The 17243-nt window shown below is 42.9% G+C and overlaps 1 protein-coding gene across 2 annotated transcripts; it reads right to left on the bottom strand.

Annotated features, from left to right (window-relative positions):
* Positions 1-804: 804 nt before the first annotated feature.
* On the bottom strand, positions 805-17001 carry LOC106585823 (N-acetyllactosaminide beta-1,3-N-acetylglucosaminyltransferase 2). 2 transcript variants are annotated; one of them, XM_014172491.3, is made up of 3 exons: positions 16859-17001; positions 5011-5149; positions 805-4062 (listed from the first exon to the last, which is right to left on the bottom strand). In XM_014172491.3, exon 3 carries the CDS (start codon positions 4036-4038, stop codon positions 2833-2835), a length of 1206 nt encoding a protein of 401 aa, XP_014027966.1. In that variant the 5' UTR covers positions 4039-4062; positions 5011-5149; positions 16859-17001; the 3' UTR covers positions 805-2832. The 2 variants fall into 2 exon arrangements, with proteins under 2 accessions (XP_014027966.1, XP_014027967.1); XM_014172492.3 differs by lacking the exon at positions 16859-17001 and adding an exon at positions 16544-16835.
* Positions 17002-17243: the final 242 nt, after the last annotated feature.

Consider the following 17243-nt stretch of genomic DNA (forward strand, 5'->3'; position numbering starts at 1 on the left):
GTCTGACTGGGTGAAGTCCTCTAGATGGAGGAGCACACGTTTACCAGGGTCTACCTGGATGGTCCAGTTACACCAGAGCGGTGGGTTGGAGCACAGGTAGTCCGGGGAGAAGAACTCGCCGCTCTTGCCGCGCATTACCTGGTGGCAGCTCCGCAGCGCAAAGAAGGCGTTGCCCTCATCAACAAGGTGGTCATCTGAGAAGAGGTGGACAGAGAGTGTGGAGGACAATCCAATGATGTCAGAGTTATAGGCCTAAACAAGACACACGCATGCAGTAGTAGTGCACGTCCAATTAGTAACTTTGAATGATTTCGTGGCATTTTAGTGTCACGCTGTGTTTACTTTTTCCAGTATTTAGCAAGCAAGTCCACTTCCTACATTGTCCCAGCTATTGACCATTTTTTCATGAGGTGTTTCTTTCCGTTTCCGCCAAAAGTGGACGTAAACAGGTGAAATATATTGCAAAGTAGCTAATTAGCACGCCTTGATATTCGTGTGCTTCTGGTCTATATGGGTTATATCCACTAGGTGTCACTGCTACACTGTTGGTAAGATTACTTGTCTTCTGCAGCTCAACTTCTCAGGATGAACAGGTATTATATGTTAAACCTTTATCTTACCAAGTACTTTATAAATACAAATATATTTTACAAGAAAGACACTTCCATCAATTTATTAATTATCCAATGGTAAAGATGTTTATTCTAAACGTTTGATGTTTTGTATACAGTAGTGAACAGATATAGATATCTTTAGTACCTTTATGATTCAGACCAACTTTGAAGAACGAGAGTGATTCCAAGGTTTGATGTTTGAATAGTTTTTTATTCACTGTCATAAAAAATTGAAATACTCCAGGTATCCATCACATTTCTGAAAACATAAAAACAAAACAAACATAGGGCATAAAATGGAGTTGGAAGTACAGACCCAGTTGATTCCATTATTATCTTTTGAGTCACAGGAGGTTGGTGGCGCCTTAATTGGGGAGGACGGGCTCCTGGTAATGGCTGGAGCGGAACCAGTGGAATGGTATCAAATACAAACACATGGTTTGATGCCATCCCATTCGCTCCATTCCAGCCATTATTATTGACCTGTCCTCCCCTCAGCAGCCTCCACTGTTGTGAGTATACAGAAAGAGCTCTGCACATAACATCTCATTACAGCAGAAAAAAACTGCGCCACAGGACTACTAACGCCTTAAAATTCTGGATTATTCAACAAATATTTATTCACCAAATGTGCAATTTTGTTTTAATAATAAAAAAAATACTTTAAAGCTAAGATCCGCATAAGGTGAAACTGAGCCACTGGTCGCTCCAGGCACATTTGTTATTGTTTTTGTTTTGTTTATGAAACGGAGAAGAGGAGCTCGATAAGTGTGGTAAAACATTTTTTTTTTTTACATACACTGAGTGTACAAAACATTAAGGATGCCTGCTCTTTCCATGACACAGACTGACCAGGAGAAAGCTATGATCCCTTATCGATGTTACTTGTTAAATCCACTTCAATCAGTGTAGATTTTTAAGCCTTGAGATAATTGAGACATGGATTGTTTGTGTCCCATTCAGAAGGTGAATGGGCAAGACAAACTATTGAAGTGCCTTTGAACAGGGTATGGTAGTAAGTACCAGGCGTACCCGTTTGTGTCAAGAACTGCAATGCTGCTGGGTTTTTGACGCTCAACCGTTTCCCATGTGTATCAAGAATGTTCCACCACCCAAAGGACATCCAGCCAACTTGACACAACAGTGGGAAGCATTGGAGTCAACATGGGCCAGCATCCCTGTGGAATACTTTCAACACTTTGTAGAGTCCATGCCCTGACAAATTGAAGATGTTCTGAGGGCAAAAGGTGGGGTGCAACCCGATATTAGGAAGCTGTCCTTAATGTTTGGCACACTCAGTGTACATCTGAAGGGGAAAAAACTGTTTGTTGTTTTAAGTAACTTCTTTGTTGTTGTAATATCGCACAACCGGACGTGGCAGTTTCACCGCTACGGTTTCCAGCTTTAAGAGTTATAATGAAACAGCAATCTTTCAAATATCATAAATAGTTTGTTTCTAGAATTAAGTCCAAAGGAACGTCAGATCCATTGAGAGAGCTTACAGCAATACACTACCCTGTGTATTGGCGTAACCGTCTGGAAAAACAGGTTAAGCAGGACATTCACACACCATTTGCCATAAGTAGAGAACTGTCTTGTTACTATTAAAAGAGATATGGATTCCCCCCCCCCCCCCCAATCGTAGGTGATTTTCACATATGACTGTAATTGTGACAAATTACATTTCTTGCAAATGAAGGTCCTCTCGTGCAATAGTGCTTGTATAGTACATACAGTACTATTACATTTGTATTAATGATACTACATTTGCCGAACACAGTCTTGAAAAGTGTACATGAATGGTTGCTCATGTAAAAAATACTTTGGAATGCTTGGGATATATCAGCTGATTCTATTGAAGCTGGAACACATTGACTTGTGACGTGCTAGTCGGAACCAGGAAACTCAAAAATGTTCAACTTGCTAACTGGTTGAACACGGCACGTGTGTAACTACAACAAATTAGCAAGTCAGAAAATTCAGAGTTCCAACTAGCACGTGAACGCAGCATTGCTACCGAACCTCGAGGATTTTGCGAATTCCACAAAAACCAAAGAAAACACATCAAACACATTTCTCAAAGACCCATTGTATGCATCCCAAATGGCACCCTATTCCCTATATAATACACTACTTTTGACCAGGACCCATAGGTCTCTGGTCAAAAATAGTGCACTATGTAGGGAATAGGGTGTAATGTGGAATGCATGTAGATGTCTCACTGACAGTCCAATTCCGGATCGCTGAGCCAGGCCCAGATTTTGATCATCTCCTGCGGCGTCCTGCTGTGCACGAGCATTAAGCTCTTATACGCACAAGGGTTGCCCCTGTATTTCTCATGAATGTCAAACGTCCTGAAGCCCTTGTGCTTCTCCGGGACCAAGCCCAGCTTTTGGAGACACATCCCTGTGTAGACATCATCAATAGGATACAGCGCCACCTGCTGGGAGATGTTGTGCAACTGCAGTGCCAGTTCCCCAGAGTACAGGAACCCTCCTCCCCCGGCATAGGGCGGGTATGGCCCCACGAACACACTCTCTGGGATGAAGTACTTGAGCTTCCGGTCCCGGTGCGGGCCGGCATTGGTGATTACATCCCCTATGAACAGATCCCTGGCCCTGATCTCTGGAAGATTGTGGAGGAAGTCTAAGATCCTCCAGGTGTTGACGAAGACGTCATCATCCCCCTTGAAGACAAAGCGGGCGTCGGGGCAACGCTGGCTGAACCAGTCCAGAAAGAGCACCTCTTTCAGGGTGAGGTTGAAGAAGGAGTCTCGGTAGTCCCACTGGAGGAGGTCCCCGTAAAGTCTGGCCTCGTGGCTGAGCATCCCAGACAAGTTGGGGAAGTGGTCGACTGCCGCGGCATTTCCAAGGAGGAAGACCGTGGCTATAGTCCGATTGGCCAGAACGCCCACCCGCCCCCACGACTCCCTGATGGCCTGCCGCCGGTCGAAGTGGGGAGCCAGGGACTTGACGGCCAATAGGAGGTAGGGTTTGCTCTCGCATACGCGTGGCTGGTCCATGATCATCGGATACGAGCGGCAGTGCATGTGCAGCAGGAAGTCCTGGAAGCGAGGTGGCAGGGAGTTGTAGTCCTTCACCTGGGTGGTGACCCTGTAGTCCGGTTGGCAGGGGTCCGGGGACTTGGTGTCGTTGAGCCAATCAGGTAGCTCCAGGAGAGAGTCATTGGTCAAACCCAACATGAGGATGGGGTTGTAGATGTAGTCCAGCCTCTGCTGCTCCTTATTCCAGAAGATCTCGCTGGTCATCTGCTTCCTCCAGAACCTCCTGGAGGGAACGCGTGGCTTCCGCTGGTCCCCCTTATCCTGGCCCAGGTTCCGAGACACACCCACAAGGATGAAGACGAAGACGTTGAGCATCGTCATCACACACAGCACCCTGGTTTTCTTCCGACAGCCGTGCATCTTGGCTCTCTGCAGTCTCTGGACCTGGACAGGAAGTGGTAGAGACAAACAGGAAATAAGAGACCAAACCCAGAAGTTACAGACTTACAACGTACAGAGTATGAAGTGACCATAACGAGATCGGCAGACTTACAACAAACCCAGGAGGCATGGGCCCATTCAGAAACATAGTGAAAGGTAGTTGTGGGTCCCAGCTAATGGCCTAAAGTTTTGAGGCAGTAGGCTTAAGGAGAAATGTTCGAAGGTAAAGCAGGTTAGAGGGCCTTCTTGGTCAGTGCGTTGTTTGTGTCCGAGCCGGACCCAGCAGCAGCCGCATACCAGCCCGCTTTTCATCCCCATAATCCTCAAGGAATGAGCTGTGCACATTTTCCTTTATCCCTTCTTTATTTCCTTCTCTTCCTCCCTCTCTTTCTACAATGCTCAGACTTGCATCATCATGCGGTCCCAATTCGAGGAGCTCTCCTCATGACACCAATTACAGGTGGCAGTGTGTCAGTGTAATCTCAGGCTAAACTGGCCTCGCCACACATTTCCATGTGCATTATTCATTTCACTGAGAGCTTTCTTGATCCTCAGGGGACTGGCATGTAAGGAATCTCTATGATTGTGTCAATGGTAACAGAGTGTAAAATTAGCTACATGGGTCAAACTGTTCTAAGAAAACAAACAGAGCCTTGGATAGAAGCAGAAAATGTTATGATTAATCATACAAATGATAACAATGGTAATGACTTTAATTCAACACATGTACAGTATCCTTATATATTTCCCATTTGGAAGTGAGAGTGAACATAGAGGCCGTCATTGTAAATAAGAATTTGCTCTTAACTGACTTGCCTAGTTAAATAAAGGTTAAATAAATACAATTTAAAAAAAATACAGCTCTGTTTCAAACACCATGATCCAACCCACTGAGCCATTGTAACCACTTTTAGTTCCTCCCGCTGTATCAAATGATATCTAGCATATTACCTGTGACTAGCAGGAAATTACTGGTCAGGATGTTCCTGTGGTCCCAACCCAGACCTTCTTAGCCCATGTGGGTCTCCTGCATGGGAAAAGCTTCTAGAAAGGGGAACTGGAACAGGACTGGTGTTCCTGCAGCAGCCTCCTGGAAACAAACAACAAAAAACACACAAGTACACAGCCTGTCAACAACACTGCTGTTTTTCTTCCGGAAAGGCAGGCTTTTTCTCAAGGGGTTATTAAAGGGCTTGCGCAAACCAAAGTGCAATTAGACATGCTCATACACTCCCTACTGTAGCTAAGCCCTACCCCTTCAAAAAAGAACACACAAAGAACTACAAATCCCTCCAAAGAACCTGGTTACAACAGAGGTGTTGTTGTAGTCAACGACTATCTGGATGTCACTATTTCTGTTTGCTGTAGATTGTCTACTCAAACCATCACTGTAGATCATCTACTGAAAGCACATGGAATCCTGTACCTTTGACCTCAGAGTTTCTTACTTGTGAAAGTAGACAGAAGAATCTTAGCCTTTTAGGAAATGACGGTTGCTGATTGGCATTGCACCTCTTTAACAAAACTAGACAGAGAGCTAGGCTACAGTAATTCAAAATATTTCTCTGCTGTGTGTGTGTGTGTGTGTGTGTGTGTGTGTGTGTGTGTGTGTGTGTGTGTGTGTGTGTGTGTGTGTGTGTGCTCAGCAGCAGCATGATACTCACAAGCTGTCAAATCTAACCAGAAAAGTTGAGCTTTGAATGCCGAGTCACGAAAATGACTCCCCTACTCACTTGCAGTAGCAGACTAGTGTGTGTCCCAAATGGTACCCTATTCCATATATAATGTACTACTTTGACCAGAGCTCTATGGGGCCTGGAATGCAGCCTAGCAGTACAGTGTGCAGCAAGTTACACTTTTCCTCTGCGCGATCTAACTACGCAAAGACTCACATCGGTAGTCAAACGTGGGATATGCAAGCATTAGATAGTTTGTCATTGTTGAACACTGTTAGTGAGAGTACTAGGCCTACACAGAAGATGTGGGTAACACTGACATTTCATTTACTGACTGACTGCAGCCATTTTATATTTGATATACAGTATATATACACTACCGTTCAAAAGTTTGGGGTCACTTAGGAACGTCCTTGTTTTTGAAAGAAAAGCACTTTTTTTTTGTCCATTAAAATCACATCAAATTGATCAGAAATACAGTGTAGACATTGTTGATGTTGTAAATTACTATTGTAGCTGGAAACGGCTGATTTTTAATGGAATATCTACATAGGCTGTCACGTCCTGACCAGTGAAAAGGGTCATTTGCCATAGTAGAATGGTCAGGGCGTGGCAGGGGGGTTTGTTTTGTGGTTTTTGGTTCTAGGGGATTTTGCTTCTAGTTTTCTATTTCTATGTTTCATTTTCCATGTTTGGCCGAGTATGGTTTCCAATCAGAGGCAGGTGTTTTTTGTTGTCTCTGATTGGAAGCCATACTTAGGCAGCCTGTTTTCCTTTGGGTTTTGTGGGTGGTTGTTTTCCGTATTAGTCTGTGTACCTTGCGGAACTGTTGGTCGTGGTTATTTTTGTTTAAGTGTTCTCTTTTAATAAATTGAAGATGCGCACTATATACGCTGTGCCTTGGTCTAATCTATACGACGCTTGTGACATAGGCGTACAGAGGCCCATTATCAGCAACCATCACTCCTGTGTTCCAATGGCACGTTGTGTTAGCTAATCCAAGTTGATCATTTTAAAAGGCTAACTGATCATTAGAAAACCCTTTTGCAATTATGTTAGCACAGCTACAAAGAACTTTCTTCTGAAACTCGTCAGTCTATTCTTGTTCTGTGAAATGAAATTGCCAAGAAACTGAAGATCTCATACAACGCTGTGTACTACTCCCTTCACAGAACAGCCTGACGAGTTTCAGAAGAAAGTCCTTTGTTTCTGGCCATTTTGAGCCTGTAATCGAACCCACAAATGCTGATGCTCCAGATACTCAACTAGTCTAAAGAAGGCCAGTTTTATTGCTTCTTTAATCAGAACAACAGTTTTCAGCTGTGCTAACATAATTGCATAAGGGTTTTCTAATGACCAGTTAGCCTTTTAAAATGATAAACCTGGATTAGCTAACACAACGTGCCATTGGAACACTGGAGTGATGGTTGCTGATAATGGACCTCTGTACGCCTGTGTAGATATTCCATAAAAAAATCTGCCATTTCCAGCTACAATAGTCATTTAAAACATTAACAATGTCTACACTGTATTTCTGATCAATTTGATGTTATTTTAATGGACAGAAAATGAGCTTTTCTTTAAAAAACAAGGACATTTCTAAGTGACCCCAAACTTTTGAACGGTAGTGTGTGTACTGTGTATATATATATATATATTTATTATTATTATTATTATTATTTATATATATCTGTCATTAAGTAGCGATATTGGACTCAATGAAGTAAACTGATGAAGTAAATACTATGTAACATAAAATAAACAACCACATCATAGTCTACTAAATAGTTACATAGTCTATCATTAGTTTACTTCATACGGTCAGTCATTAAACTTTAAGTAATGGCTGAGGGAGGCACTTGGGCACATGCTGGAGAGGCCACACAGACAGACAGACAGACACATAAACATCTTTATTTTTTAAATGTTTTAAAAATGTAACCTTTAATTATGGGCCCCCTCTCAAATAGTTAAATAAACATCAGAAAAACGTGTTCACTGAAGCACAGGTGACTCAACAGTGTGATATCAACAGGACTTAACAGGCCAGCAACTGATTAGAAAGTGAGAAGTGCTAACTTCAAGGACATTAGGTTATAAATACATACACTCCTCTAAGTATTTATTTGGACAGTGAAGTTACGTTTTTTATTTGGCTCTATACTCTAGCATTTTGGATTTGAGATTTAATGTTTTATATGAAGCAACAGTACAGGATGTCACCTTTTATTTGTGAGGATATTTTCATACATATGTTATATCGTTTAGAAATAAATGCACTTTATGTATCTAGTCCGCACATTTTAAGGTGTCAAGTATTTCGACAAATTCACTTATAGTGTATTACATTTAGTCAAAAGGTTAGTATTTTGGACCAATTATCCTAAGAGTTGAGGAAAGACTGACTGCGTCACTTCTTGTTTTTATAAGAAACATTAACGTGTTGGAAATTCCAAATTGTTTCCATAGTCAACTTACACACAGCACTGACACGCACACTTACCCCACCACACATGCCACCAGGGGTCTTTTCATAGTCCCCAGGTCCAGAACAAATTCAAGGAAACATACAGTATTATATACAGCACCATGAGTGCACAGAACGTCCTTCCATCTTATATTGCGCAAGTGAACAGCAGACCTGGTTTCAAAAAACAAATAAAGCAACACCTCACAGCACAACGCCTCTCCCCAATGTGACCTACTTGTTGTGTGCATGTACTGCCATGTACAGTATGTGTAACTGATAGATGCACACACACAACATGTTCATGTTTTTGAATGTATGTACATTGTAAAGTCTTTTACCTGTAATGTCTTCTTCGTTATATGTCAGACCCCAGTAAGACTAGTTGTCGCCATTGACGTCAGCTAGTTGGGATCCTAATAAATCAAATCAAAATCCTAGCACACAATGACTACATCAAGCTTGTGACTACAGACTTGTTGGGTGTATTTTCCATTTTGTTGTTGTTGTGTGTTTCAGATGATGTTGTGACCAATAGAAATGAATGGTAAATAATGTACGGTCATTTTGGAGTTACTTTTATTGTAAATAAGAAAATATGATGTTTCTGAAAACTTCTACATTAATGTGGATGCTACCATGATTACGGATAATCATGAATAATGATGAGAAAGTTACAGATGCACAAAGGTCATGCCCCCAAAACATGCTAACTCTTACCATTAGCAAGTTTGTAGAGTCACAAGCTTCATGTAATCATTACATGTTATGAATAGGGGACCAAATACTAAACTTTTGACTAAATGAAATACACTATAAGTGAATTTGTCCAAATAATTATGATACATTCAAATGGGGGGGACTAGATACATAAAGTGCTTTCACTTCTAAACGGTAAAACAGATATGAAAATAACCTCAAATAAAAGGTGATGTTCTGTACTGTCGCCTCATATAGAACATTTGATTTGAAATAGAGCCACATTAAGTTTAGCTTCACTGTCCAAATAAATATGTAGGGGAGTTTACATGTGAATTATATAGATTTCAAAGGTTACTATGGACCTCTAGTGATGTAAGCCACTAATGTAAAAGAGACAATTGAATGAGCATGATAACTGTTAACTCGAAGGACATTTGGTATGACGGGAGAAATATACACATGTGAATGATGTAGATTTTCATGGTTACTACGGAGGTCTAGTCTGGTTGAAGACGCCTGCAAGGAGTCTCTTTTGTTGGCTCTGGAGTGTCATAAATGGAGATAATGGAGAATAGAGTGCCTCTCAATGTTCCCTCATCAAATACAAAGGAAAACATTGAATTACTAATAGGCTAGTCTCTTTTCACAGATGCTGTGAAAAGAGACTAGTCATAGGCCTACATATGGAGCAACAAGTTTAAGATGGATGTAGTGTACAGTTGGAGTGTACAGTGTGTGTGTGTACAGTGTGTGTGTGTGTGTGTGTGTGTGTGGCCTCCCCAGCACCTGTCCAAGTGTCTCCCTCTGAACCATTACTTACCCTGTCAGTGAAGAATATGCAACAGACAAAAGGATTTTGACAGTATCCCTTCGTAACCATTTGGTTGCTATGGTGAATTTCCCTTTGGGATCCACTAGGCCCCAAATAACTGTTTCAATCAATGGTTCTGCCTAGTGTTCCATATCTCCAGAAATGACTTCCTGTCTCTCCCCCTCCTCCTAATGCATGCTATTAGATGAGCAACTGCTAGCAATTAGGTACTCAATGAAAACACAGACTGAGCCCCTTGTAGACTATACTGGTCACACACTGAGTGCACAAAACATTAGGAACACCTTCCTAATAATGAGTTACATCCCCTTTTGCCCTCAAAACAGCCTCTACAAGGTGTTGAAAGCGTTCCACAGGGACGCTTGCCCATATTGACTCCAATGCTTCCCACAGTTGCATCAAGTTGGCTAGATGTCCTTAGCAAGGTGGACCATTCTTGATACACACAGGAAACTGTTGAACGTGAAAAATCCAGCAGGGTTGCAGTTCTTGACACAAACCAGTGCGCCTAGCACCTACTAGCAAACACCGTTCAAAGGCACTTAAATATTTTATCTTGCCCATTCACCCTCTGAATGACACACGTACACAATCCACGTCTCAATTGTCTCAAGGCTTAAAAATCCTTCTTTAACCTGTCTCTTCCCCTTCACCTACAGTGCATTTGGAAAGTATTCAGACCCCTTGACTTTTTCCAAATTTTGTTATGTTACAGCCTTACTAAAACTGATTAAATAGTTTTTCTCTCTCATCAATCTACACACAATTCCCCATAATGACAAAGCAAAAACAGGTTTTTATATATTTTTTGCAAATTAATAAAAAATGTAAAACTGAAAAAATAGACATTTACATAAGTATTCAGACCCAATACTCAGTACTTTGTTGAAGCACCTTATTGCAGTGATTACAGCCTCGAGTCTTCCTAGGTATGACGCTACAAGCTTGGCACACTTGTATTTGGGGAGTTTTTCCCATTCTTCTCTGCACATCCTCTCAAGCTCTGTCAAGTTGAATGGGGAGCGTTGCTGCATAGCGATTTTCAGGTCTCTCCAGAGATGTTCGATCGGGTTCAAGTCTGGGCTCTGGCTGTGCCACTCAAGGACCTTCAGAGACTTATCCCAAAGCCACTCCTGCATTGTCTTGGCTGTGTGCTTAGGGTCATTGTCCTGTTGGAAGATGAACCTTAGCCCCAGTCTGAGGTCCTGAGCACTCTGGAGTAGGTTTTCATCAAGGATCTCTCTGTACTTTGCTCCATTCATCTCTCCCTTAATCCTGACTAGTCTCCCAGTCCCTGCTGCTGAAAACCATCCCCACAGCATGATCCTGCCACCACCATGCTTTTAGGTGCCTTTTGGCAAACTCCAAGTGAGCTGACATGTGCCTTTTACTGAGGAGTGGCTCCCATCTCCCCAAAAATCTTTGTCTTCGTCTTGTCGTGTCCCATGTATATATCTTTTTTATATCTTTTTTCTTCGCATATATTTTTTAAATCTTTTTCTTAACCTCAACTTCAACATACTCTCTTGCAACCCGCCTCACCCAATGTGGTATGGATCTGCTATTTTCTTTACTTTAGAACCAGAACCCCCAACAGAAATTACTAGCAAGTAGTCAGCTAGCCACTGCTAGCGGTCATCAGCTAACCTTTAGCCCGGACAACTCCTGCCAGTCTGCATAGCGCGATTCAACCCAGAGCATATCGGACTTCTTCTCCATATCGCCGGATTCCTACCGCAAGCTCTGAACCTTTTCACCTGGATCATCGCAGCTAGCTAGGTGCTATCCGAGTGGCTACTCCTGGCTAACGTCTCTGTCCCGTAGCAAGCACCAATTAGCCTGGAGCTAGCCTATGCTAGGCCCATCTCCCGGCTAGCTGAAGAGGTCCATTCATCACGAATGGACTACCAACGTAAACCGCCCGAGGGCGTTTTTCAACAGACTAAATGAAATGAGAGTTTGACTGTGTGATAATAGGTTGCTTCTTGTGTAAATATTTTCTGTCTGGATTTTAATGATTTGTATCATTAAAAATGATTTGTATCATCCGTTGTGACATCCCCTGAATGCCCATCTACTAGCCGCGGCCCGCTAGCTGTCTAGAGCATATCGAACTGTTAGCTGAAGAGGTACATCAGCCAATTTCTTGGGCCACTATACCTATTTTGCTAACTGGCCTGGACCCTTTTACTACACGGAGCACTGCTGATCCATCACGACTGGTCTGCCGACGTAACCGCGTGAGGGGGCTACAACAAACTTCTTCCGTCGCGACGTCCCTCTAAGGCCCTTCTGCTAGCCTGCTAGCCCCGGCCCGCTAGCTGTCTGAATCGCTGTCTGAATCTATTCTACCGCGCCCAGAAACCTGCTCCTTTTACTCTCTGTTCCCGAACGTACTAGACGACCAGTTCTTATAGCCTCTAGCCATACCCTTATCCTACTCCTCCTCTGTTCCTCTGGTGATGTAGAGGTTAATCCAGGCCTTGCGGTGCCTCACTCCACTCCCATTTCCCAGGCGCTCTCATTTGTTGACTTCTGTAACCGTAAAAGCCTTGGTTTCATGCATGTTAACATTAGAAGCCTCCTCCCTAAGTTTGTTTTATTCACTGCTTTAGCACACTCTGCCAACCCGGATGTCCTAGCCGTGTCTGAATCCTGGCTTAGGAAGGCTACCAAAAACCCTGACATTTTCATCCCTAACTATAACATTTCCCGACAAGATAGAACTGCCAAAGGGGGCGGAGTTGCAATCTACTGCAGAGATAGCCTGCAGACTTCTGTTTTACTATCCAGGTCTGTGTCCAAACAATTTGAGATTCTACTTTTAAAAATCCTCCTTTCCAGAAACAAGTCTCTCACCGTTGCCGCTTGCTATAGACCACCTTCTGCCCCCAGCTGAGCCCTATGTGAGTTGATTGTCCCCCATTTATCTTCAGAGCTCATGCTGTTAGGTGACCTAAACTGGGACATGCTTAACACCCTGGCCATCCTACAATCTAAGCTTGATGCCCTCAATCTCACAAATTATCAATGAACCTACCAGGTACAACCCCAAATTCGTAAACACAGGCACCCTCATAGATATCCTCCTAACCAACCTACCCTCCAAATACACCTCTGCTGTCTTCAACCAGAATCTCAGCAATCACTGCCTCATTGCCTGCATCCGTAATGGGTCTGCGGTCAAACGACCACCCCTCATCACTGTCAAACGCTCCCTAAAACACTTCAGCGAGCAGGCCTTTCTAATCAACCTGGCCCGGGTATCCTGGAAGGATATTGACCTTATCCCGTCAGTACAGGATGCCTGGTTATTCTTTAAAAGTGCTTTCGTCACCATCTTAAATAAGCATGCCCCATTCAAAAAATGTAGAACCAGGAACAGATATAGCCCTTGGTTCACTCCAGACCTGACTGCCCTTGACCAGCACAAAAACATCCTGTGGCGTACTGCATTAGCATCGAATAGCCCCCGCCATTTGCTACTTTTCAGGAAGAAATATACACAGGAGAGCAAAGGCTAGCTTTTTCAAACAGAAATTTGCATCCTGTAGCACAAACTCCCAAAAGTTCTGGGACACTGTAAAGTCCATGGAGAATAAGAGCACCTCCTTCCAGCTGCCCACTGCATTGAGGCTAGGAAACACTGTCACCACCGATGAATCCACGATAATTGAGAATTTCAATAAGCATTTTTCTACGGCTGGCCATGCTTTCCACCTGGCTACCCCTGCCCCGATCAACAGCCCTCCATCCCCCACAGCAACTCGCCCAAGCCTCCCCCACTTCTCCTTCACCCAAATCCAGATAGCTGATGTTCTGAAAGAGCTGCAAAATCTGGACCCCTACAAATCAGCCGGGCTAGACAATCTGGACCCTCTCTTTCTAAAATTATCCGCCGAAATTGTTGCAACCCCTATTACTAGCCTGTTCAACCTCTCTTTCGTATCGTCTGAGATCCCCAAAGATTGGAAAGCTGCCGCGGTCATCCCACTCTTCAAAGGGGGAGACACTCTAGACCCAAACGGCTACAGACCTATATCTATCCTACCCTGCCTTTCTAAGGTCTTCGAAAGCCAAGTTAAAAAAACAGATCACCGACCATTTCGAATCCCACCGCTCTGCAATCTGGTTTCCGAGCTGGTCATGGGTGCACCTCAGCCACGCTCAAGGTTCTAAACGATATCATAACTACCATCGATAAGAGACAATACCGTGCCGCTGTATTCATCGACCTGGCTAAGGCTTTCGACTCTGTCAATCACTACATTCTTATCGGCAGACTCAACAGCCTTGGTTTCTCAAATGAGTGCCTGGTCTGGTTCACCAACTACTTCTCAGACAGAGTTCAGTGTGTCAAATCGGAGGGCCTGTTGTCCGGACCTCTAGCCTTCTCTATGGGGGTGCCACAGGGTTCAATTCTCGGGCCGACTCTTTTCTCTGTATACATCAATGATGTCGCTCTTGCTGCTGGTGATTCTCTGATCCACCTCTATGCAGGTGAGCACCATTCTGTATACTTCTGGCCCTCCTTTGGACACTGTGTTAACTAACCTCCAGACGAGCTTCAATGCCATACAACTCTCCTTCCGTGGCCTCCAGCTGCTCTTAAATGCAAGTAAAACTAAATGCATGCTCTTCAATCGATCGCTGCCCACACCTGCCCACCCGTCCAGTATCACTACTCTGGACGGTTCTGACTTAGAACATGTGGACAACTACAAATACCTAGTTGTCTGGTTAGACTGTTAACTCTCCTTCCAGACTCACATTAAGCATCTCCAATCCAAAATTACATGTAGAATCAGCTCCTTATTTCACAACAAAGCATCCTTCACACATGCTGCCAAACATACCCTCGTAAAACTGACTATCCTGCCAATGCTTGACTTCAGCGATGTCATTTACAAAATAGCCTCTAACACTCTACTCAGCAAATTGGATGCAGTCTATCACAGTGCCATCCGTTTTGTCACCAAAGCCCCATATACTACCCACCACTGTGACCTGTATGCTCTCGTTGGCTGGCCCTCGCTTCATATTCGTCGCCAAACCCACTGGCTCCAGATCATCTATAAGTCTTTGCTAGGTAAAGCCCCACCTTATCTCAGCTCACTGGTCACCATAGCAGTACCCACACGTAGCACGCACTCCAGCAGGTATTTCACTGGTCACCCCCAAAGCCAATTCCTCCTTTGGCCGCCTTTCCTTCCAGTTCTCTGCTGCCAATGACTGGAACGAATTACAAAAATCACTGAAGCTGGAGACTCATATCTCCCTCACTAACTTTAAGCACCAGCTGTCAGAGCAGCTCACAGATCACTGCACCTATACATAGCCCATCTGTAAATAGCCCATCCAACTACCTCATCCCCATACTGTTATTTAGTTATTTATTTTTGCTCCTTTGCACCCCAGTACCTCTACTTGCACATTTATCTTCTGCACATCTATCACTCCAGTGTTTAATTGCTAAATTGTAATTATTTCGCCACTATGGCCTATTTATTGCCTTACCTCCCTTATCTTACCTCATTCGCACACACTGTATATAGAATTTTTTTCTATTGTGTTATTGACTGTATGTTTGTTAATTCCATGTGTAACTCTGTGTTGTTGTTTGTTTCGCACTGCTTTTCTTTATCTTGGCCAGGTTGCAATTGTAAATGAGAACTTGTTCTCAACTAGTCTACCTGGTTAAATAAAGGTGAAATAAATAAAATACAAATCTGCCCACTCTACCATAAAGGCCTGATTGGTGGAGTGCTGCAGAGATGGTTGTCCTTCTGGAAGGTTCTCCCATCTCTACAGAGGAACGTTGGAGCTCTGTCGGAGTGACCATCGGGTTCTTGGTCACCTCCCTGACCAAGGACCTTCTCCCCCGATTGCTCAGTTTGTCCGGGCAGCCAGCTCTAGGAAGAGTCTTGGTGGTTCCAAACTTCTTCCATTTAAGAATGATGGAGGCCACTGTGTTCTTTGGGACCTTCAATGCTGCAGATATTTTTCGGTAACCTTCCCCAGATCTGTGCCTCGACACAATCCTGTCTCAGAGCTCTACGGACAATTCCTTCAACCTTATGACTTGGTTTTTCCTCTGACATGCACTATTGGACGTTATCTACACAGGTGTGTGCCTTTCTGAATCATGTCCAATCAATTGAATTTACGACAGGTGGACATAGCAAAGGGTCTGAATACTTATGTTGTTGGCCACTGTTTCAAATACTAATTATTTTCAAATGTAAGTCACTATATTTATAGAACATTATATGAAAAGAGCCCATTTGGTTGCAATTAATTAGCTTGATTTCTCAGAGATCAAACTATATTTCAACAAAATAATGTTTCAAGAACGCTAATCCTATCTGTTTCTAACTACAGAAACAATTGCTGAACAATATGAGATGGTGGATGTCATGGCTTGATGAAATGACATTGAACGACCCATTATGAAGTAATTATCAACATTTAATATGTTCATTACAGGTGATTAACTAAGTCACTGTCATCTTTCCCCTAGAAACAATGTTTAATTAATGGTTATAGTAATGATTATTCATTATATAATCTAACATTGATCAAATACTAGTATTTATAGGAGCAAAACTGATGGAAGCAAAATGAATAACGTTCATATGTTTTTCTATCCGGCATACGTAGCTATGGTGGCGTTGCAATATTAGAATCTAATATCATTTTTGCTATAGCAGCAGAACTCAAACGCAATTAATGGTCTTCTAAGTTATAATATGCTAACCAAAACGGTTAAACAGCATGTATTCTCTAACCCTGATTGCTATACTTTACCTGAATAGCAAAGTTTCCAATCCAAGGAGCCACATCTTGGCCCACAGCCTATACTGTAGCCTACAAAACGAGTTTCTATGAATATGATCCTTTTTCCGCAAAAAGTTAAAGAAGCATAAGAAGAAGCATAACTTTAGAGTGAGGCGCCTATGCTCACTATAAGCAATCCATGTTAGTTGAATATTTCATAGATCACGGAAGAAGTCCTGTGTAAGGTGAAAGTCAATGACTTGCCAAAATGAGAGAGAAAGAACACGCCTTAGTAACGTTCTGGGTCTGTTTCTCTCTGATCACTAGTAGAAAGTAGAAACTCACCCTCCGCATTTTCAGGAAGAGGAAAATTCCAGCCTGCATTCAGATCAGTGGGAGAAAGAATAATATTCGTATCTTTTTCTTAGCGTAACGTTTGAGGGGCACGACTCCTCCTTGAATGATGTGACGTACCCTTTGATATTAACTAGGGGCAGCGTGTTTCCTTTTTTTGTGTACTTTACTGAATATGTTGGGAGAGCATGTCATTTAGACTTCTCATATTGTAAAACCTTTCATTTTCTCTCGCTATACAAGTAGACAGAGACAGAATGAAATGAGCGAATTCAGTTGAATGCATAGTATACATGGCTTCAAATATTGTTTCAGTTAATGTTGTTTGTTATTGAGGATCACTGACAATGACTAACCCACATCCTCATGTCACCCT

The sequence above is a fragment of the Salmo salar genome, chromosome 02 (genome assembly GCF_965601325.2).
Source record: "Salmo salar chromosome 02, fSalSal1, whole genome shotgun sequence".
NCBI lineage: Eukaryota > Metazoa > Chordata > Actinopteri > Salmoniformes > Salmonidae > Salmo > Salmo salar.

Coding starts and splice junctions, on each gene's coding strand:
- LOC106585823 (XM_014172491.3), bottom strand. CDS start 4,038: ATGCACGGCTGTCGGAAGAAAACCAGGGTGCTGTGTGTGATGACGATG.